The sequence below is a fragment of the Pipistrellus hanaki genome, assembly GCF_964339955.1.
Source record: "Pipistrellus hanaki genome assembly, chromosome: 3".
Lineage (NCBI taxonomy): Eukaryota > Metazoa > Chordata > Mammalia > Chiroptera > Vespertilionidae > Pipistrellus > Pipistrellus hanaki.
This window is the reverse complement of record NC_140505.1, coordinates 173,187,966-173,212,643: the sequence shown is the minus strand read 5'-3', so window position 1 is coordinate 173,212,643 and position 24,678 is coordinate 173,187,966. Positions and strand designations below refer to the sequence as shown.

Sequence of the window (24,678 nt, the reverse complement as noted above, 5' to 3'; positions counted from 1 at the left end):
TCAATCACACAATAGCTTATCATTTTTGCTTTAAATAGTAAATTAATCTTTAGACATAATTTAACGAAAAAAATCCATTTGTTCATATATACACAATTTTTGGTGCTCTTCACTTATTTGAATAGATTTCTACCTGGTACCATTTTCCTTCTGACTACAGGCATTATTTACCATTTCCTTATGATGAATTCCTTCAGTCTCTATAGTTCTGTAAAAGTTTTAATTTTAATTTTTGAAAGATTTTTTGTTGGGTATAGAATTCTAAGTTGGGTATTTTCTTTTGATACTTTAAAGAGGTTATTGCTCCACTATCTCTGACATTATCTTTGTTCCTCTGTTCTTTTGACTTTCACTGCTTAACAATTTTCCTTTGTCACTGGTTTTAAGAAATTTGATTGTATATGCTTTGGTGTTATTTCTTGTGCTTAAGGTTCATTGAGTTCCTTGGGTCTCATTTGCTTTCGTATCTCAGGGATCACGGTCCCATACTGTGTAATATTCATTATTTGAAAACTGTTTCACATATATTGTCTCTTTAAAAAAGTTTCAGATGGATAAACTCAATCCCTATTATTTCATCTTGGTACGAGGCAAAATTTAATTTCAGGTTTTCCATATATAAAAATTTTGTTTGTACTTATTTAGTTCTTAAATTATATGACAAAAATGTTTCATCTACACACATAAAGTTACTAAAATTGTTTTATTTATCCCTCCTCTTTCAATAAACATCAAGTGCATGTACAGAAAAAGGCAACAGGAAAATATTAATGAATTTAAATAAAGCAGGTAGGCAAAACACACTTTTGTTTTCTAAGTCTGCTTGATAATGGTATATAAGGAAACTTGTTACAAGTCATAATGCTTCATAATCTGCCAGGAAAAAAGATCACAGTAGCACCCTTTTATACTTCCATACAAATGTATTCTCAAAGCCACAATAGGAAAAAAGTAGTATTTCTGCTTTTAATCCTTTAAGTAGTTATTAGTATGCTTATACTTATTAAAAATATCCTTAAAATTTTCCACTGCTTTAGAAAATCATAAAGTTAGTAAGCTAACTCAATTGCTCTTTTATTTTAGTATTTTCATCTCAGAAGTCAAAACTGGACAGGAGTAATATATGAAATGTACATAGTTTAAGTCTTTGGAACAAGAGACTACACGAAGGTAAACAAGCCAATAATCTGCCTAATCTTATAATGATTAAAACTCCAGATCACAACAGGTAGATGTACACATCCACCTATTGTCAAAGAGTTATAAATCCTTTAGACAATCACCCTTTCTAAATTTGATGGTAAGGTCAATAATATAAAAATGTTAAATATAGCACACAAAGAATTAGAGAAAGTTAAGGATATAAACCACAAACACAAAAAGAAATCCACACTTCTCATTTGGGAGAAAAAGAATTGCACTAATACAGTAATATTTAGTATCTACTATGAAATTTTCACTGATTATAAGTTGAACCATGTTCATTAAAACTTTGTAGTATAATTTTGCTTATTATTAATTCATGAGATAATTAGTAGATATGCAACTCTGGTCAAATCTTTCAAATCCTTAAAAGTTTTCATAGGTAGGAAGTTTGCTAAAAATAAGACAAAACAAAAATAAACCAAACCAGAATAGAGATTTGTTAGAAGTACAATCTAATAACATAAATGCAATAGAAAAGATAATTTGTGCAATTCAAAATTCCAAAAAACTGTCATATCAAATGTACAAATAATAAATAGTAGTCATACTTGACTTCATTAACAAAATAATTAGTAATTAACCTTGTGTTTTATTAGTCAATTGCTTAGAAACACCAATTGCCATTTTAAAATTACTTTTTCCATAAAAATAGAATGAATATCAAACTCTTTAATCCCCAAACATCCAAAAAAAATTGGAAAGGCAAATGTTAATCAAAAAATATATCTGTTAAAAAAGGTGATTTTAAAACACCCATAACCTATTTTTTTCACAATTGTCTTATGAAAAAGGGCACTTAGTGTTGTCTAAAGCTTTCAGAAAAATAAAGATCCTACTGACTTTCCTATAGGCAAATTACACATTGTACAGCTTTTAATATAAAAATATAAATATTTTTGAGTCAGAAAAAACAGTGGTTGGTGTAAAATCCCATCACCCTTTTGCTTGAAAATTTTTCCCAGAGGCCATAAAAACAACACTGATTCCATGTAGTTCTGTGTTGCCAAAAACTTCCCAAATTAAAAAATATTAAGGTATTCAGTGTAATTTCAAAAGTGGGCTCGCAGTCTTTTGTTTTCTTCTCGTAGTCTTTCAATTTCAGCCACTAAACCTTCATTTACTGAGTATCTTTCCAATAAAGAGTGCATTTCATTCTAGAAAAGGACAAAAATGCTTTTTAAATTACTTGGCATGTAACATTTATTTGGCATATTTTACGTACTGTCAGCAATCATTTCCCTCATGTTCAATTAACAAGCGAAATGACATTTCTCAGATTTAACCATTCTTACTATTTTGTTCATGTAAATCAAAGACCACTAGTAAAACTTACTCATTTGGGAGGCCTATATTTGCACATTTGAGGAGCATTTTGCGTACTTATTAAAGAAAAAAAGTTTTAAAAAGTTGCCTTAACTATCAAATGTTAAAAAGAAGAGTAACTAGTTAAAAACTATTTTACTTAGTATTACATTTCTAAAACTCCTTGTTTATTTATCACAGGAACTAGATATACGCAAGTAACAACCATATCGCCCTTTAATGGATTTTGCAGATCTACAACTACACTAACTTAATATAACATGTGTCATACATACCAATTGCATATGAAACTGTTTAATCATCTCCACTTGCAAATTCACAATATCCCTATGACATGCTTCTCTAGGGAAGAACATACAATACTTGTTAGAATTGTAACAGTTTTACCAATTCTATATCATTCAAGAAACTACTTAAGCTTTCTCATTTTTCAAATTATTGGGTGTTAGCAACTATTATTACACTAATAAAAATACCAATGCACCTAGCACTTATTTACTATGTGATAGGCACTTTCTTGTACTTTAAATGTAAGAACTTATTTAAGCTTCACCACTAGTTATAATTATTACCTCCTTTTTACTAATAAAGTAACTGAGCCACAGAGCAATTATAACTAACTTACCCAAAGTCATATAATCAGTAAAGAGCATACCCAAAACATAAAGCCAGGCTATCTACTTCCACTATACTACACTACATTCCTTAATACAGAAATTATCGAGACATAGATTTACATTACATTGTTTAACTATTATCTATGTTTTAGCTATTAAAAAATAGGTCTAGATAAAATGGGAAGATATTATTTGGGTGGTTATAACAGTTTATTCAATAAAATGCTATTAATTCATGCTTACAAAAGAATACATGAAAACTACTACTATTAGGTATAATAATAAAAGAAACACTCAGTTACCTACCATAAAATGTCTACGTTAGAACCGTACCAAAATCATAGAAACTGCCTGCATGCTCCTCTCTTATTCCATCACTTAACTCTTGGGAGAAGCCCAAGAAAGAAGACAATACTACTCTGGTGAATTTTGCTTAAGCAAAAAAAAAAAAAAAAAAAAAAAAAAAAATGCTTTACAGTACATTTGTATAACATAGAATCTCTCTCTACTGAATACATTTTCAAATGCTTGCTCTGAGCATCACAAAAAGGGTACCACATACTATGTAGTCTGGAGTAGTGTACCTTTAGAAAATAATCCAGTATCACATTTTCAGGATTCATGATCTATCTATCTGTAATTCACTGATTTATACTGATGTATACATTCTCCTGTCCATTGGCACTGGGTTGTTTATAAGTTTTACGGTTACTACCTGAAGTCATCCAATGTTTCCTGTATCATGTTCTGAATAAAACGGATTTGAACGGATGTCAATGGTGCATTTGGCCGATTATTTCCAATGGTATCAGCTATTTTTTCAGACAATGAACTGGCAACTCCAGCTGTGACAGAAGATGCTAACTTTGGATCTAAAACAAAACAATGGAGAAGATATTAATAGTCAACTTGGACTAAGAGTCATCAAACATTTCTAAATAAGATTTGGCAATGGAAAACTTGAAAAACTCGTAAAGAACAGTGTTCCTGTGACATTTAGAAAAATGCGCTGTTTGGAATACAAATCTTAAGAAACTTTCTATGACATTATTTCTAATAGTCATTTATCTATATATATATATGAACTGCCAACTGACTAATGTAGTAACATATGACAGAGGAACTGATCTTAAAAAAATCTCTAAACCTCTTATAAAAGATGAATGTGACAAGCTTCAGCACAAACTAGATAAACCTACAGAGTACATGAGTAAAGTAGTGCTATAGGCAAAGCCCCAGAGTTTAAGCTAATGCAATGTATCTATAGAAACCCTAAGGTAAAACACGGATATCTTTATAAAAGAGTTGTTTCTACACAAAGAGTTGTTTGGATGGATAACTCTTATAGCTGAGCCCAATATCCCTTTACTAGTAAGTGTGGATCAAGTTTTTAGGGTCTGCGGTATTAACTCTACAAATAGGACTTTATAATATGGGGGCAGAAAAAGATGCTAATATAAAATAGTATTGAATGTCAACTGTAATTGACAAGTCAAAAAATAACATAAAAAAAAACACACAAATACAGTTGGGATGAACATCTTTGCAAATAAATCTTCATCTTGATTTTAAAAAAGACAAATTTTAGGTAACTGACCCATTTCACAGGGTTCTATACCATATTCCTATCTGAACCATATTTATATCAAGACACCTACAGATGAGATTGAAAATGAAATTCACACCAAGAGTGTCAAATAAATGTGGTTATATTTAATCATTCATGTCTATTTTATTGTCTTCTAGTAAGAGGGTTACACTAGAGAAATGTCATAAATTTTAAACTCCTTGAACATTTAAAATTTTGTCTGTGATCACTCCTTTCAAGTTAAATAGTGAGGGTTTCCAACTTAACACTTTCAAATACTAGCAAGTTTTATGTACTTACTTGGAGCTGAGGATCCATTGACTGTGGGTTCATATAGTAACCGGGCTTCCTTTTCTTTTTCGGGCTTTTCACATTTCTCAGGACTTCTTGCTTGGTTAGATGATGGAGAGGTATTTAGACTTCCAGTATCAGCACCGGAGATCAACTTTGCAAACTTTACATTTAAAATAAATAATTAATATATAAATTCTGGCTTTACCCATATCATCCACATAATTTGTACCAACTTTCTTTTATCCAGTGGGTAGGGTCAGGTAAAGGGAAAATAAAAAGGGATATAGAAAGAGGAAAAAAATTGCCAGGACTACTGGCAAATAAATCAAGTTTACTTATTAAAAACAATATCAATAATAACATGATAAAGAAAAGTTCATTTACTAAGCATCTGGCTGTTGAATTTAATTTAAAATAGTGATCACAGGCAAAAACATCCCCCCCCCATACACACACACATACACACACAATCTATCATTTATAATTAGTCAGAAATATTTGAAAAATAAGTTAAAAGACATTTTGTACTTCTTGAATGCTACCTTTACAACATCATCCTAAAAATAAATGGATATACTGAACAACAGATTCAGACTTCCTGGTAATATTTGATCATTTTAAATCTTTTCATAATAAATTAACTACTTTTAGTACTGTATTAAAGCACCATCAATTTACTCTAAGACTTAGGGTAATTGCCTTGACCACTAACTTGGTGCTTTCTGCCATAATGGAAATACATCCTAAAAAATTCATGTATAAAATATTGCTACACAGATAGTTATATCAAGTTTCTTGTTCTATATAAAAAAAAAAAAAAATAGAATACGACATCTATTGCTATCCTCATCATATCCAGAGATAAATTTCAAGAGTATCCTTTAGTTTTTAACACGTGACACCAAGATTGAAGAGTATTTTTTTACCTAGTGAGTGCACAGCACTGTCACTAGTTAAGGACAAACATAGTGACGGCCTTGATCATGCTTGCTAGTGATAACACACAGTGAGCTCAGTACCACTTTCAGGCAGATACCTGTTTGAGGGAGTCTTTAGGTTCCTGTTTTCCCGGATACGTTTTCTTAGGTTCAGCTGTCAAATCATGATGTTCATTTTCTTCTTTCCCGGGAGATCCCATAAAGACATTAAAGGGACTAGAATGTAATACTGAAGTGCCTGAGGCTCCTTGATTTTTTCGTGAAGGAAACACTGAGTTCAATTGTGTTAAAAAGTCAAGGCCTGAAAAAGAGGAGGAAAAATGCTGTGTTTGCATATGATGTTCTCCAATGTTGGATATTTAACAAAAGCATTTATATGACAGACAGGCTAATATGATGGAAAGACACAGGATTTGGATCCAGAAACCAGGTTCATCGGTCAGCTCTAGCCCTTATTTGACGCAAAAACATTGTAAAACTCTCTGTGACTGCATTCTGATCTGCAAATCTATACATATATATATAAAACCCTTAGCAACTGGTCAACTGTTTGGTCTATGACACGCACTAACCACCAGGGGGCAGATGCTCAATGCAAGAGCTGCCCCCTTGTGGTCAGTGCATCCCTATAGCAGGAGCACTTACCAAGTGGCATTGGCAGCAGGCACACCAGGGCTGTGATGAGCAATGGGGTGCCCGGCCTGGGCTTGGGCTCCACTCCAGCCACCTGCCGCTTCATGCACAACTACATTTCTCAGGGGATGTTGGACTGTCAGGAGGATCAGGCTGAAACTGACAGTCCAACACCCCCTAATGGGTCCCAGATTGCGAGAGGGCGCAGGCTAGGCTGAGGGAACCTACCGGTGCACAAAACCATGCACTAGGCCTCTAGTATGTGAATAATGATATCTATTTCCCGAGTGGTGAGGCTTAAAGGAGATATTGTATATGAAAATACTTTGAAAACTGAAAAACACAATGAACATTTTAATCAGTATCAGTTTTTGACAATGTGAGTGTTCATTTGGTTCACCCAGTGGTATATGTCTTGACAGGCAGCCTCTGAGAAGGCCCTAATGATCCCTGACTTCTGGCATGGATCCATGCCCTCGAGTAGTCCCCTCCCTTTGAATGTGGGTTGGACCTAGTAACTTGCTTCTAACACAGAGAATACCTTCCAAGCTTATGTTACAAACACACTGTGGTTTTCCATCTTGGGTGCCCTCTCTCACTCTCCTGCTCACCAGCTCTAAGGGAAGCCAGTTGGTCCGTTGTCAGCTTCCCCGTGGAGAAGCCCACAGGGAAATAAACCAATTATTGTCTTTGTGCATAGACACATGAATGAGCTTGAAGCAGCTCTTTGCCCAGTTAAGTCTGGATGTGACTGCAGCCCTGGTGACACCCTGATTAAAGCACCAAGAGACCTAAAGCCAGGGCACTCAAACTAAGCCAGGGGTCCTCAAACTTTTTAAAGTGGGGGCCAGATCACGGTCCCTCAGAGAGCTGGAGGGCCGGACTATATGAACTACTAATTCCTACTGTAACACCTTGGCTGCGCTCACTGCCCAAAAAACCTGGCGGGCAGGATCAGACTCCCCTGGGGGCTGCATGTGGCCCGCGGGCCGTAGTTTGAAGACCCCTGATTACTAAGCCATGCTTAACCCACATTTTATGAGATGATAAATGCTCTTTTAAAATTCAAAATGGTAATTTGTCACACAGGGATAGATAACACAATATCACTTACAATTTTCACTAAAACACTTCTCAATAGTTCTTACCATCTCCTTTGCCTACGGACTCATCACCTCCCTTGTTAACCACAACATCTGTAAGAAAATTAGAAAATCAAATTTAAAAGATAGTAAAAAAGATGCTATAGCAACTTAGAATTACTATTCATTCCCCCAGAGTTCAAAGATAATAATTTTAAAAAGAAAATCTGAGTAAAGTTAAAGCTAGTCCTCACATAAACTCCCCTTTTCATTCTTTTAGCTTCATAGCGCAAATATAAAAAGACAATTCTATGACACTAGAGGCCTGGTGTGTGAAATTCATGCATGGGTAGGGTCCCTTAGCCTGGCCAGCAATCAGGGCTGATCAGGTTTCCTGCCTCACCACCTCCTCCTCCTCCTCCTCTCAATCTATCAGCACCCCAGCACCGGTCACCTGCCATGTTCCATGCCATGCCCTGGTGGTCAATGCACATCATATTGAGAGATCAAACTCCCATTCTCCCAGTCAAACTTCCAAGGGGACACTTTGAATATTAGCTTTTTATATATATAGGTAGTTATTTTAATGACACAAGTATTCTAGGAAAAGCACTATAGTGAGGACCAAAGATCTATAATTCAATTCTGCCTATATCACTTAATAGTTTTGTGATCTTGGACAAATGTTAATACAATTAAACTTCAGTTTCTGCATTTATTTAAAGGGAATAATACCCTGTTCATCTCTCAAGGTTTTATTGAGAATCAACTGAAATAACATAAAAACATTTTGCAAGATTTACAATGCTATAAAACATAAGGTTTTAAGGTTTTATTAAAATCTATATCAATGGCAGAAATATTCATTTACCAATTACCAACCAAACATTGCTTAAATCCATTTTCATGAGTTAATAGAAAAAATGGTCAAATTCACCAGAATCTCTAATGGCCAATAAATTTGATCGTCATAAGTGATTATCATATTAGTTGGACTATCGTACATCTATCCTATCCTTCCATCCATCTATCTGTGTGTGTGTGTATACATTATATATATATATATGATAAATACTAATTAAATATATATACACACACTTAGTAATTGTATAGCACACATACACTTTGAAAAGTTATTAGTTTTCCCCTAAAAAAGCAGAAGTATTTAAAAGATAAAGAAATTGAGCCAAAACAGATTAAGCCTTTTACTAGTTGAGTTTCATCCTTGTAAATCTCTTGATAATAAAAGCAGTCCTATATTTAGCATCCATGTTTTCTTTTCATTAATTATACAAAATTCTAATAAATGAAAGGCATATGGCTCATATACTAATAATATTTTTTAATAGCTAAAGTAATTAAAGAGGAATTTCTTTACTTATCTGGAATACCATTAAAGAGGATTTCATTCATAACTCACAATCCTCCACAAAGCCCCTTCCTACAGTCTTCAACTCAATAGTTAACTCCAGGGGTTCTCATAAGCCAAAATCCCCAACTGGGCTCTTACTTCAGAAACCTGTTTCAACTCCAGTGCAAGCCACTTTTCCCTCCTTCACCCACATCCGTCCTCTCTTTCCTCTAACTATGCAGCCTGACCTCTCTTTGTCTTGAAAGAAAGAAACCTTTCCCTTTTTCATTAGGTGGAAGATAAAGGAGTTTGACCTGGCAACTGAAGTATTTTCAGGCTAGGGTAAGGCAGAAGACACTCAGTAATTCTATATAATGACTTATGTATTTGTTGTTTCTAATTAAGAAATTAATTGGAGAAAATCTGGAAAATAGATATTTTGAAGTAAAAAATGAAATTTTATAAAATCAAAGACACGTGTACCAATTTAAACAACCTGCTATTGTTGACATTTAAATTCATTCCAGTTTTTCACTATATACAGTAAACATACAAATCTTTCGGGCTTTTCAGAATATTCTTAGGTAAACTTACAGAAATAGCATTAACAGGCCAAAAAGTATGAGTATTTAAACCTGCCAAAATATCCCCTAGAAATTCACCCATATTGTACTATTAGCAGTGGAACTATCCCATTGAGGTTAACAAGAATGAACATTAATAAAAAGAACACAGCCAAACAATGGGCCTAGTTCATACAGTGTGAATACTATGATAAATAATATTTTCATTCAACAAGCTGACCAAGTTTTTGCTTTTTTTAAAAATGGGAATAACTATTGACAATGGGAAGTGTGTGTGTGTGTGTGTGTGTGTGTGTGTGTGAGAGAGAGAGAGAGAGAGAGAGAGAGAGAGAGATTCATACACAATGTAAAAGATGAAGCAATATATCACTTAGCCATATTTCTCCATGAAAACATTTAATAAATATTAATTAAATATTAATAATCACAGAAACAAATGTCTTTTAAAATATCTTTTTTCTATCAATATCCAAGATTTTACAAAAATTTATAAATTTAGCTGGTTTGGCTCAGTAGATATGGCGTCAGCCTGCGGACTGAAGGGTCTTGAGTTCGATTCTGTTCAAGGGTATATGCCTTGGTTGCTGGCACATCCCCAGTAGGGAGTGTGCAGGAGGCAGCAGATCGATGTTTCTCTCTCATTAATGTTTCTAACAATCTATCCCTCTCCCTTCCTCTCTGAAATCAATAAAGATATATTTTTAAAAAAATGAATACAAGTAAAAGATGGCCTATGAAGGAAAAACTTGCTTTAAGAAACTTTTATATAAATTAAAATGCTAACTTCAGAGCTATCTGCAAATTTCCCATATAAAAATTACCAGCATATATTTTGTAATATAGTTATCAAACATATCATGTCAAAGGAAAAAAATACCACCCCAGGGATTGAGAAAATGAGCAAACTGTCATCATAAGAGTTCTACTGAAGCTGCTTCCCACATCTCTTAGCCAGAATAAAAGTGTAAGACTACCAGCCAGAGAGCATGATCCTCTGATCTGAACAGACTTACCATCTCTGATAGGTGAGAACATGTCCCCCAGACTACTGGCTCTAGTATCATCAAGACTGGAGAAATCCTGGTTTTTCCCACTGTCTACTTCCTTAGATAAAATATCTGTATTGATGCTTCGAGACAAACCTTATAGAAATTAGATATGAAAATGTTATTACATCTAAATAAATTGATCAGAAGCGAGGTTCTAAAAATATAAAAATGAAAGCAACAAGTAAATGAACAAGAAAAACAGGGGTAAGAGATCAACCAAATGACTCGTAACCCATGGACACAGACAGCAGGGGGGTGAGGGCATGTGCTGGGGGATGGAAACAGCTGGGGGGAAATCAATGGGGGGAAAAGGAGTCATATGTAATACTTTAAACAATGAAAAATTTAAATTAAAATAAAAAGAAAAACAAACAAAAACTCATAGACACAGATAACAGCATGGTAGTTACCAGATGGAAGGGGGGTGGAGTGGGGTATAGGATAGTGAAAGGTAAAAGGGGTCAAACGTATCGAATATGATGACAAAAGATTTGATTGGGGTGGTAAACATACAATGCAATACATAGATGATGTATCATTGAACAGTACATTTGAAGGAATATATAATTTTATTAAGCAATGCAACCCCAATAAAATTAATTTTAAAATAATTTTTAAAAAATATATGATTTTGTTAATAAAAAAATAATGTATTACCCATATTATTGGTAATATTACAACCGTGAGCATGGGGGGGGGGGGGGAAGCAAAATTTAACAATAATTTATTTAACCATCACTTTCATGGAATAAAGGGCTCCCCAAAAATCAAATAACTCATTTATTCATATATGGGAATAAATATGAATTATTGTAGCCATTTTTTGAAACTTTTCTAAAATAATATACATATTTACTTCTGTCTTAAAAATATTCTAAACATATAACTTAGTTTATTATCTCAAATGATAATCATAAAAAAAGTCTGTAAGGCATATGTAGCACAATGCCTAACAGATAGCAGGATTCAGGTTATGTCAGTTCTCTCCCCAATGTGCAGTGAATAGATATTTTTCCCTCTTCTTTTTCTTCACTAACAGGGGGAGCTTAACATTGCTCTAGGCATGATCGACCTCAAATGACTTCACTGACCTCACAGCGTTTACTACGAGGAAGGAAACCAGAATCCCAAACTCAGAGAGAATAGTAAAGTAGACAATAAAAAGGCAGAGAGCTGTTTTTTCATTCCTTAAATGGCTCTTTCCTTCTGAAAATAAGCAGTAGTAACAACACTGCAGAGATTGTTTTCAATAACTAAATCAGGACCACTTTAGTAGAAGCAACATGAACTTTTTGTCAAACTTTGGATTTTACAAGAAGCTTAAAATGGTAATAGCAATAATGATGATCACGATAACAATATTATTAATCACTCCATATTTATTGAGTGCCCACCATGTGCCAGGCACTTTTGATACATTTTTCTCTGATTTTCACAATAATCCTAAAAGTTATCATCTGTGGAAGAGAAAAATGAGATTGATTCAGAATGGTTAAGAAAACTGCCCAAAGTCTTCCTGGTAAGAAGTGATAGACCGGAGACTTAAACCTAATATACTCTACATGTTTCAGAGGTGGGGGGAATGTGTGTGTGTGTGTGTGTGTGTGTGTGTGTGTGTGTGTGTGTGTGTTTGAGAGAAATTTAGGAAGCAAACGTGGCAAAATTTATAAAATGGAGAATCTACTGGACTGTTGAGCTTAGGAGTTCTTTATATATTATTGAAACTTTTTTGTAAGTTTGAAATTACTTCAAAATAAAATTAATGAACAGAATTTCTAACTATAGAAGCAGAGGAAAAATTCATTTTGCCAGAAACTGCTAATCAGGAAAGAGCTGTTAATCAGTGACCCTGCAGACCCAAGTCTTCAACTCCTAATAAATGCTGTCATTGTTAAACACAGCCTCCTTATTAAAAACTAAATAAATGCAGACTTCATAAAATTTACAGTAATTGAGAAAAATATTGTTTACTTTTTTTAAATTATGCATAAAATTAATAGTAAATTAAAATTTAAAATGGCAATTTTAATATAGTTAAACATTTTTTGACAAACATTAAAGTAATTTTTAAAAAGACTTTCTTCTTTTAAATAGACAGCATTTATTTTTCCATGTGATATGTAATAATTTCTATGTGAAGACAATCTAGCTATTCACAGAAAATTTGTAGTGAATATACTTACAACTTTAAAGACATTATTCCAGATTATAAATGTTAACAAATTAAACTTTAGTTTATTCTTGGAAATAGTAAACTCTGACTTACAAGGCACCAACAAATATTTTTATCCATGTCAAGTACTTGTCCTAAAAATTTTAAAAGACATGAATGGGTACATCCATTTCTAATGAGAATATTTTGAAAACATACTGGCATATGTATCATGTAGACTTTTTAAAATATCAGTTGCATGTTGACAGTGTAGCATATTTCTTAAAATAAAAACCAGAAGGTTTTAAGGAATTTAGGAAATATGATCTTTATTGCAGGCAAAGAATATATTCTATAGTAGGTATGGGGAAGCTTATCATCATATTATACTTTCACAATGTCTAATAAATTTCTCTTGAAGAAATGCTTGATTAACATAGAAAAAAATTATTTAAAATTGTAATATTTTCATTTATTTTTATTTAACCTACTGCTAGCTTGTGGCTTAATATGAGCCAGGCACTATTTAATACTTAAATATATTCATTTCATCACTTGATTTACCGTCCATTCTAAAATATAAAATAAAAGGAGCCATTAGTAGCTTTTAAAAAAAGAAAAAGACCTCAGAGATCAAATCATGACATCAAAATTGCATTCTCTACTGATTAACCTGAAGGCACAATATAAAGTCACCCAGTCTAGTTAGTATTAAAAATTAATAATTTGGCCCAAACCGGTTTGGCTCAGGGGATAGAGCGTTGGCCTACGACTGAAGGGTCCCAGGTTCGATTCCGGTCAAGGGCATGTACCTTGGTTGCAGGCACATCCCCAGTAGGGGGTGTGCAGGAGGCAGCTGACGGAAGTTTCTCTCTCATCGTATCGATGTTTCTAACTCTCTACCCCTCTCCCTTCCTCTCTGTAAAAAATCAATAAAATATATATTTTTAAAAAAGAATGAATAATTTGAGTTGACATCATTGTTTTTTTTTAAGATAATATTTTACAACAGAAGTTCACTTAACCAGGCTAAAATAAATGTTTTTTCATTAAATTTTAAAGAAATTGTAGCTGAAGTTAAAATGTTCACTTCTTCAATGATATTTACTAATAATTATATTTAAGTACTCAAGTGAATTTGAGTTCTAGGTTCCTGAACAAGGTATAATTATATATTTAGGGTGTTATACATAAGCACCGCTTACCTGCTTTGTCCTGGGCAGCAGCTGGGCCTCTCCCCGCGGCCGTCGTCATGGGCTGAGGCAGCGCCGTGGCAGGGGCAGTGGCTTCTCTGACAGTTCCGGAACTCGGAGCTCCCCCAACAGCAGCGCTCACAGGAACAGTCCGTTTGTTCACAGCTGAGGCCTTACTTGAAGAGTCTTTATTTAAACCTGACTGAAATGTAATGGAATATTTAAAAGCTCAGGTTTCTAATGCTCCCTACTGTTATTAATATTTTATAAATTCCCTATTAGAGTAAAAATATGTATATATATTTTCCTTACAAATTTTAAGCTTGCTAGTATAGCTGAGAGTTTCCCTCTGAGCCAAAAAAGCCTTTTAAAATATAAAAAGAGGGACATATGAGAATTAAGTATAAAATTTTTAAAAGTTTTAAAACCAAATATCAAATGGCTTTATACTAAAATCCTATTAAATGCTTTTTATATCAAAATGATTATGTAGCAAAACTACACTGTGTTTGATTGACAACATAAAGTTTCTAAATTCTGAGCTAGATTTATTTAGTAAAATAAAAAATTCAGAAAAAAAAATATCTTACCTTAGAAAGAGCAGTGGAGTACTGAAATACTATACATTGCACAGATGTCTTATGAGCATTGATGGTTTTAACTGGTGATTTCAACATCCTTAAATCATACTGATATATTTTCCCACGGGAGGATCCAATAGCCAAAGTGGCACCATCAGGCATGAAATCTACTGCAGTTAGAGGAGCGTCAGCCACTAAAGTCTTCACTAGCCTTTGGAAAGAGAGCAAGTCTATTTAGATATATGAGTGAATACAGGTATATAAGCTTATGTGACATAAATAACTACAGCGTATCAAAACCAAACTTACTTAGAATTGGGCAAGTAGCATACACATCCCAAACATTTATTTTAAAGCATAAATTTAGAATTAAGAGACATTTCCAGGGCCATGGCATATGGAGGAACTGCTGAACACGTCACCCTATATTTTATTCACTCTACATGTTCTAGAAGCAGTGCCTATTTAAGTAATTGTTACCTTGGCAATGAATATGACAGAATTCCTGGGTGCTACTCCACAAATAAAAGGGCTCTAGCCTCGGAATTAAGGAGGCTCCCAGAATCCCTTTCCATTTATTGATCTGCTGAAGCCTCCAGAGGACTATGACCTTTCACAGGAGAGCAGCTGCTACTTTGTTCTTAGTTCTGTATCTCCTGACCGAAAAGCTAACTGAGCCCATGTGGCTTGATCCTCAGGAAGCAAGGAGAGAAATACGGATACCGATCTGCTGAAGCTGAGCTCTTTACTGGAGTGTCTGATATAAGAGAGAAATGCCTTACTGACTCAGGACTCTTAGTAAATTAGTTTAAAAAAAATAGTAAAAAGACAAAAAAAATGTAAAGTAAGTAACAGTAAATTTCTAATAAGGGCTGACAGTAGGTCCTTCCCTAGTAATAACATTACCTTTTTTTTTTTTTTTTTTTTTAAACAGGATTCTGCATATTGTTAGGTGTCTTGAATACACCTGTAGCATTTTTTCAGCTTTTTTTAAAAGCTAACCAAGCACCCTTATAAATCTAAGAAGTAAGGAAGACAGGACAAACCCCCATACTTAGATTATCTGCCCTTTAGCTCTAGGCCACAGGTTCTCAACTGGCGGTCGTTAGGATGTCACAACTAGGAAAGTGCTACTGGCATCTAATGGGTAGAGGCCAGGGATGTTGCTGAACACCCCACAGTGCCCAGGAGAGTCCTTCACAACCAAGAATCGCCCAGCCCAAAATGCTGATCCTTCAGTCATCCTGCTTTACAGAAGGAATTAATTGTAAAGCAAATTAACCATATTTAGTTATATTTTTAAAAAGAATAATGTGCATGCATGTTAAAATAAAGATGTGAAATCATTAGCAGGCTATGCTTCAATGTTCACAATCCAGAAGTGCTTAAATAAGTCAGCCAGATAAAGACAAGTACCACAGGATTTCACTAATAAGAAGAAACTAATGAACAAAAATACACTAACAAACAAAACAGAAACAGACTCAACAGATACAGAGAACAGACTGACAGCTGTCAGAGGGGAGGGAAGGTTGGGGGACTGGGTGAAAAGGTGAAAGGTTAAGAAAAAAAAACAAAAACCTCACAGGCATGACAAACAACAGTATGATGATTACGAAATAGAAAGGCAGAGGAAGGTAGAGAGGTAGAAGAGGGAAAAGGGAGAATAAATGGTGACAAAAGACATCACTAGGGGTGGTGAACACACAATGCAATATACAGATGATGTATTATAAAACTGTATACCTCAAACCTATATAATTTTATTAATCAATGTCATCCCAGTAAATTCAAATTTTTAAAAAAGGAAACAGAATATTAATTAAAAAATAATACCCACACCTCATCTACTTTTTCTACATGCGAGTAAGAAAAGAATATATGCCTTACCAGATATCAAGTACACAAATTTGAGAGCTCCGGAATATTAATTAATTATAGTTCTATACAAATCACAAATATATCTGCTAATGAGATAGAAATGCCACACTTACTTCTTACTTGAAGTGTCATAGAGAATGATTCTCTTATCCAAGCCTATGGTTACAAACAACAATTCATTGACAGGAGAAAAGCAGATGCCTGAAGCTGGAGCTTTATGAGTACTGTCAAAGTTATGGTGAGGACTCTGACTGTTCACATCCCAGAGCGTTACTACTCCGTTATCCGAAACACTGCCCAGCAGCGACTTCTTAAATAAGGAGTACTTCAAGTGCCGAACAGGCTATAAAAATAAGAATAAACTTCCTGTAATTGTAAGCATTCATAAGAACATTTATATGAACTATATAAATAACAACCAACCGCAGGCATAGCACTCACACAGGATTTAGGACTTTTCTGGTATAGAGAGTAACAGGTTTCAATCAATACCATAAAATCATTTAGTGGGCTATATAAGATGATCCCAAAACGTACCGATATTCTAGTAATTGAATATTTGTCATGATATTACTAACTTGGAGCACAGCTAACTCAATCTCCTCTTTTTTTTTTTTTCCATAGAAAAAAATACAACACATTGATTCATTAGGGTTAGAATATCCCTAAATAAAAAGGCCCAGCCAAATCACCAATAAGGAAACACTAGCAGAGAACAAGCAATATTTGTATTTTAAACGTATTTTAAATATTTAAATATATTTGTTTGATTCTGACCTTCTGATGTGCTAAAAATTCAACAACTAAAGCATAATAAAAAGTCAACTAAACCACAAAGGATGAAGAGTCAATATTCTGGACTAGGGATGGAGAAAGCATTTGGTCATCTAAGGAAATATATAATATCTCTCCCCCAAGGTTCTATATTAGCCTATTGAAATCTTTGTTATCATAAATTTAGTATTCATCCATTACCATGTTATTGAGGAGGATCTTTTCAACATAGAAGTTGGACAATAGTTGAGGACAAAGAAATCACATGATATGGTTCCAACTAGAATGTAGGCATATAAAGAGTTAACCCTAATACAAAAGTTAGAATCAGGTAATTGGCAAGGAGGCCAGTTTATATTCAATATAATGATTTAAAAAACCACTTTTCAAAAGTGAGGCAGTCCCATCTTTTATCTAATAATAATTACGGCCACAGTGATTATAATTAAAAGAAAGAATGAAAAGAAATTGCACCTTATTGGAAATTTCTGTGGAGAATTTCATGGAAAGTTAGATTTCTTTAGAAACTAAATGAATTCTTTTAAAAATGTTATAGACATTTTCATGAAGAAAAAATTTGGCTAATATCTATAATAATAAAATAAAATAAAAGTATAATATGTTAATTAGACCAGAAATCCTTCAGGACAAAGCTGGGCTGTGAGGGAAGCCCAGGAACCAGGTGCCTGCCAGCAGCCAGAGGGTGGAAAGCCGGTGCTCGCTGGGGGAAGGAAGGCCTACTCTTGCACACATTTTGTGCATCGGGCATCCAGTTCCTTTATAAAAAGTTTTCTTATAACCCTCCTCAGGGTGGCTAAGTGGTTGGAGCATCAATCGGTCCATGCACCCTGGGTTCTTAGATTTGATTCCCAGTCAAGGGCATATACCTGGGTTGCAGGTTCGATCCCCAGTCCCAGTTGGGGCACATGTTGGAGGCAACCAATAAATGTGTCTCTCTCATATCCAATGTTTCTCTCTCTCCCCCATCTTTTCTTCCCTCCCTTCCATTCTCTCTAAAAATAAATAAATAAATAAAAAATGGAAAAAATATCCTCAGATGAGGATGAACAACAACAAAACATTTCCCTACATACTCCTGTATTAACCTGAAATACATGAATAAGTTTTGATACATTAACTATGATATACTTAAAGAAACCAAAAAAACAAAACTCCATTTATCCTGTGCCTAAACACACTCAATTATCACATGCCCATCAGAGTACTTATGTACCTGTCCTGTAGTTAACATAATTTGAGCTATGCAACACTTCTATAATTGTAATGTCTATAGGAAGATTAATATTCACGTTTTGGGGTTAACCTGGTAACGCTATTTGTATTTTGTTATATGTATAGTTACAATATATATATAACATATATATCTAGGAGCATGTTATATTCAATGGCCTAACTGAACTCAATAAAGTAAGTATACTCAATTTAGTATGAATTAGCTTATTTTCAATCAAGTTTATTTTAAATACTTAATTTTTAAAACTTAAAAGTCATTGGTTTATATAATAGTTCAAAATATATCTTATCAACTTTATTTTGAATAAACCCATACTTACCTGGCTACTACCATGACCAAAAGGAGTAGTAGATATATTAGTGGTTACACTGTGCAAAATAATTTCACCACTGAGAGATCCAGAAGCAATGTAGCAATCATTCCAATTATATGTTACACAAGTTACTTCATCTTTATGATCCTGAAAGAAAAAAAAAAATGAAAGTAAATACAGTGCCATCAATCCTTCCAAAAAGCAAATGTTCAAGTTTTTGTAAATATTGTGTTTTATAAACACAATATTTATTTGTAAATATTGTGTTTTATAAATATTGTGTTTTATAAATATTGTGTTTTGTAAATATTGTGTTTTGTAAATATTGTGTTTTATAAATATTGTGTTTTATAAATATTGTTTTATAAATGTGTTTTGTAAATATTGTGTTTTATAAATTGTGTTTTGTAAATATTGTGTTTTATAAATTTATAAATATAAAACATTTATAAATTTATAAATGTTTTATAAATATTTGTCAATCTAATATTTGCTTTAACATTTTCCTCAAATTTTAAAAATTACTCAAATATGCAGAAAACTATCTGATCAACACCAAGTCTTCCCAGGGAACAGAGATCTATTTTTCATAACCATAATAAAGCTCAGCACTCTGAAATGAGAGACAGAACAAAAAGGTAATTTTCTAAATGGCAATATGTCTCTCTGAAAGAATTCACTTCCACTGACAAGTAACATTTATTGGGAGTTGACTATCAGGAGAGTCCCTGCCCTTGAAAGTATTACTGTTCAATTGAGAAGACAGGACATTTACATTAACATGAAAATGGCAGAACAAAGCTAAATGAGTGGTGGTAGAGGCAAAGTGTCAAGACAAAAGAGAAAGAGGCACCACTGTGAACTCAGTTGACAGAGGAAGCTTTATGCAAGATATAAAGTTGGAGTTCAAACTTAAAGAAAAGAGAGCTAAACTAGGGGAAGTGGACCAGACACAGCAAAATGGAAGCGTAAGAAACAAAAGCCCCAAAGCCAGGAGGACAAAGTATGTGTGAGAGATGACAGCAGCTGCTTCCCTTTGTCGAGTATCTACTATCCTGGGAGCTTGATATGTTATTACTGTTATTTATTTTAATCCTCACCAGAGGACATTTTCATTGACTTTATTTATTTGCTTGTTTGTTTTGAGAGAGAGGGGAAAGGAGAGAGAAATATTAATTGGTTGCCTCCAGTATGCCCCCCAAAAACGACAAGATCGACCTACAACCTAGGTCTTATGCCATAACCACAAATCAAACCCGTGACCATTAGGTATACAGGACACTCCTACCAACCGAGGCACACCACCCAGAATTATATATTATTATTAACCCATAGAACAATCTTGGAGAAAATGTCAGTTTTCCCATTTTACAGGTGAGTTGACTAAATGGCACAGAAAGATTAAGAAACCTGTGCAAGCTCACATAACTACTAAATGAAAAAGCCGGATTCAATTCCAGGACAAACCCCCAGCCTATTTGCCCCCCTCTGTATTAGGCTGGCTCCCAAATCAAAGGGGAAATCCATCCATATGGAGACAACAAAACTGGTTTTGAATAAACTGAGTTCCACAAGGACTGTTTTCCAACATCAAGTCAGAGAAATGTAGCAGGAACACAGAAAAGGGATCAGGACTAGGAGTGTAGTTTTTAACAGTTTGGTGTCATACCTTACTAATATAAACAAACTAACCTTTGAATCTAATAATTATATTAATGTAACACCAAGAATAGTAACTATTATATTACACTATTTTTATATTATAATAACTATTACATGACAACCTTTTCAAATGGTCCTTCAAGCATGTTTGGAGATGTCTCTACATTTTATTCCTTTTCTAAATCAAACAAACTATATCTGATAAGAAGAGGACATTTAGGGCATTGCTCCCATCTAGGAAATTAAGGATATGATGTCCAATACAATTTATATGACTTCGTAAAGAATTGAATCTTTATTTTCCCTAACAAATCTCACTTCAATTCTGAAGCATCTTACTTTTATCATAAAAGCTCAACATTAAAAGAAAAGTTTGGTAACTAAGCACATTGTGAGATACCCATTTTAGTAACATTAGAAAACACTACTTCCTTACCTTAAAATACCCAACTTCCTTACCTTAAGAGATCGATGAACTCTTTTAGCTTTTAAATCCCAAATATTAACAGTGTTATTCAGGCCTCCGCTTACCAAATACATAGATGTGGAATTTAAACTGACACATGTCTGCTTTTGCTATTAAAGAAAAAAAAAAGTTATCTTAATTTAAAGAGCCCAGAGATGACTTTTAAGTCTTATTCAATACTTAGCAAGCACTTAATAAATACTTGTTGAATTAAATGTTATAAACATGCTAATACTTATACTAAAAATTCACCTCTTATCTCCCACATGGATCCAATAGCTTGTAAGGAGCTAAAAAATACTTTAAGAAATCAACCAGATTCATGTTCTCTGCCATACACAGAGGAGACAAAGGAAGCTTAGAAAATACCAGCAAGTCTTGGTCTCCCATCAGGGCTTACGTGCCCTTAATATGTCTCCAACCAAAACCTGCTCTTGCATTTCCACAGGATACCCTGAGTTACAATCAAACCACAGTTCAGAAAATGCTAATGGTAGAGAAGACTTTCAAGGATGTCTAAAGTCCCTCATTTTACAGATGAGGAAAGGTTTCCATTGAGGACAAGATATTTGCCCAACGTATTGTGGCAAAGCTCCCCTTAAGAAATCCAATTCTTATACATCGAGTCATCAGAACTTGTCTCTTAGGTTCTTCCCCATGTATGTAAAGACACAATCCACCCAGTTTTTCAAGATAAAATTCCAGAATTAGCCTTGATTCCTTGTTCTGTCCGCCCCAAGTCTACCATAAATTCTCCAAACTCCAACACTAAAATAAATCCCACCTGGCCCTCCCAGTGTCTAGCACTACTTCTAGCATTCTACTCCAAACCCCGTGGGAACCACAACAGCAGCCTCTTAACAGGTTATCCTGCCTCTACTCCTACATATTCTGTTCTCCGTAAGTAGGGTGACCTTTAGGAAATGTAAATCTGATCATGTCTCTCCCATTTAAAAACATTCTAATGAACCCTAGAATAAATTCCAGACTCATTAACCTGGATTTCAAACCCTATTCATCTCGCCCCTTCCATTCATCTCTCATTTTTCTCTTCACCCACTAATTCTCCAGCTACAATGATGTTCTTGCATTCCTTAAAAATAACTCTGTATTTTCCTCAAGGCTCCTACAACAGCTATTCTTGCCCTGAATTTTGGCTGAACAGCTTTTTCTGGTCCATAAACAGCACCTTAAATGCCATCTCTTCAGGGGTACTCGCCTGGCCACCTAAGGTAACTTGCTATCTCAATATCTTTAACTATTTTAGTTCTCGACACAACTTATCACTATCTGGGTATTCTGTTTCCTAGTTTACTGTCTGTCTTCCACCAGAATGTCAGTTTCTTTAAGAGCAAAGACCATATCCATGCTCAATATATATTTATAACATAAGTGGCTAAAAATAGAGGCTACCAAGTTTTTCTCACAATAATTATCTGAGCATCATCTACCTGGCGGTGCCCATCTGTCAGAACATAATGCTGCATGTATTTTCCTATTTAACCTTCAGGCACACTATGCAGTTACATTAATTTTCTTACCTCCAGTTGAATGCAATGAGGGAAAAATAGAGAAATGATTCCAAAGGGGACATATTTGTGACTTGGTTAAAATCTAAAGGCAAGCCATGCAGGTTTAGGCAAGTCATCTCACCTTTATCAGCCCATGTTTCTTCATCTGAGAAATGAGAGATGAGGACCAGAACTACGGTACCTACCTTGAGTCCACGCATCTCAAAAGCATCCTCTACTCAGATTCTTAAAAAGGTGCAGGTGGCTCCTACACTCAAGCTTCTTACTGCTCTTAAATTTTGACCAAGAGTCAAAATTGCCAACACATATAAACAAGAGCACATTAGGTCAATGTGTCAGTATAGTAGGTATAATTCTCTTCTAGGCACTGTACATACATACATAGAAACTAAATTTGGTCTGAACAAACTAATAAGATTTAGAATGTAGTTATCACTGCAAATCAGGACAGTTTACTAAGAGCTATAAAAATGGCCTTTAAAGAAAATAGACAAGAATGATATCCATCAAAGATAAATATATTAGGATTCTAATTATCAAAAACAATTCAAATTATTCTTAAGGGCTCAGAATAAAAACTATGTTTATAGCTGGCTTACCCTGATGATAATATATTTTTGTTAATATATTATTAATGTAGCTAATGAACTTAAATAATTAACAGAAATCGTGTAGTTATTACAGGATTCCTACATCCCAAAACACAAGTAATGGTTGTTTTTAAAATCTAAAAATAACAGCTGGTCAAATTTCTAGGTTATATAGTAGCCTATCACATCCATTATAATACTGTTAATACCAATCTGCCCACTTTTAAGAAGTAAAATACAAAAATCAAAGAAAATAAATATAAACTTAAAAAGTTTTACTCAAAAATTAATATTTAAATAAGAATCATATTTTTCTACAAGGAAAGGTCTAATATCTCAAATAGCATATGAGTAAAAGAACTTGGATCCTACAAAACAAGGGTTTTCAACACACTAATATGTTAAAATAAATTACTGATAAAGGCTAAAGAACCAATGTTTGCAAAATACTTTTATAAGTAAATTAAAGCAGATTCAAATTATAACTATAATGACCACTTCAGCCACATGCATCCTGATGTAATTTCTTAAGGAAGGGAAAGAGAATTAACTACAACTGATATGGAATATTCAGAAAAATTGTAGAATTGTGTCAATTTGTGAATATAATCTATTTTCATACTTTAATAACAAAAACAAAATGGTACCAAACTGGTTCTAAGACATGATGTAAAAGTAGCATAATACATATTATACCAGAGGAAGTCAAAATTATTTTGATGCTATTTAATTCAATATACGTCAAAAGTCTTTGACAGGATTTAAAGATTCAAAGATGATGACTAAGATGTTTTGCCTTCTCTGAAAGGATATACCCTTTGATTTTATCAACCAGGGATGCTTTCTGCTTCAATTTTACGTAACTGAGTTTGAATAGGCAGAAGGTCTCAAACTCCATTTCTACCATTAGCATGCTCTCTGCCACAGCCTCAACATATATGGGCTGGAAATGAATTTTGGGCCAATCCCACTAAATATCTTTAGGAAAGGACTGATAGAAATCAAAAGTCCTTTATAAATTAGATCAGCTATCCAGCTGTTCTTTCTAATTGGGCTCCCTTACCTATTCCAGTGTAAAATTAGGACTATTCATAATGTTTTAGGGCCAGTCTGCTAGGAAAATCTGAAACTTAAAATAAAAAAAAATAAAAATAAAAAACATCTGTACCTTTTTATTTAGATCATATCTTATTTAAAAAAAGAAATAGCTTGGAAATAGCTTCCAATAGATTGGAAATGAGGTAGCCAGCTATTTCTTGAATCAGAAAGATTACTTTATAAAAAACAGAAGAATAAGCAAACAATATTCAATGAACGCTTCATTTAAATGCTCTGGGACCAATGCTTGCTTTGACAAAACCATCTTTTCCAGGCGAGCTTGGGGAGGCTCAGGCAGGCCCTTCAGTACAGTGGACAGAAGCAAAAGCAGAATGCTGTGTCAGATAAGGGGCCTTAGCTGATAGTCCTCAGCCCAATGTCAGTGAAGGCATCATTCGGGCTTTATGGTCATATCAAACTAGTGACTTAAGTGGGAATTGGTCCTTAAAAAGGCACCACCACCAGGGAACCTCCCACAGACAGAGGAAAAATGGAGAAAGCAAGTGCCTAGTTGAC

The 24,678-nt window shown here is 34.0% G+C and overlaps 1 protein-coding gene across 1 annotated transcript in view; it reads right to left on the bottom strand.

Moving 5' to 3' along the window:
• Positions 1-688: 688 nt before the first annotated feature.
• NEDD1 (NEDD1 gamma-tubulin ring complex targeting factor) overlaps positions 689-24,678 on the bottom strand; it is a 29,520-nt gene continuing 5,530 nt past the window's right edge. The window contains exons 4-15 of the mRNA XM_084878477.1: positions 20,936-21,052; positions 18,821-18,961; positions 16,586-16,815; positions 14,601-14,802; positions 14,023-14,212; positions 10,630-10,758; positions 7,748-7,795; positions 6,065-6,267; positions 5,035-5,188; positions 3,862-4,018; positions 2,805-2,871; positions 689-2,360 (exon numbers count right to left, since the gene is read on the bottom strand). Coding sequence (XP_084734603.1) covers positions 2,256-2,360; positions 2,805-2,871; positions 3,862-4,018; positions 5,035-5,188; positions 6,065-6,267; positions 7,748-7,795; positions 10,630-10,758; positions 14,023-14,212; positions 14,601-14,802; positions 16,586-16,815; positions 18,821-18,961; positions 20,936-21,052 — 1,743 coding nt within the window. The 3' untranslated portion in view covers positions 689-2,255. The remainder of the gene's footprint in view (positions 2,361-2,804; positions 2,872-3,861; positions 4,019-5,034; positions 5,189-6,064; positions 6,268-7,747; positions 7,796-10,629; positions 10,759-14,022; positions 14,213-14,600; positions 14,803-16,585; positions 16,816-18,820; positions 18,962-20,935; positions 21,053-24,678) is intronic.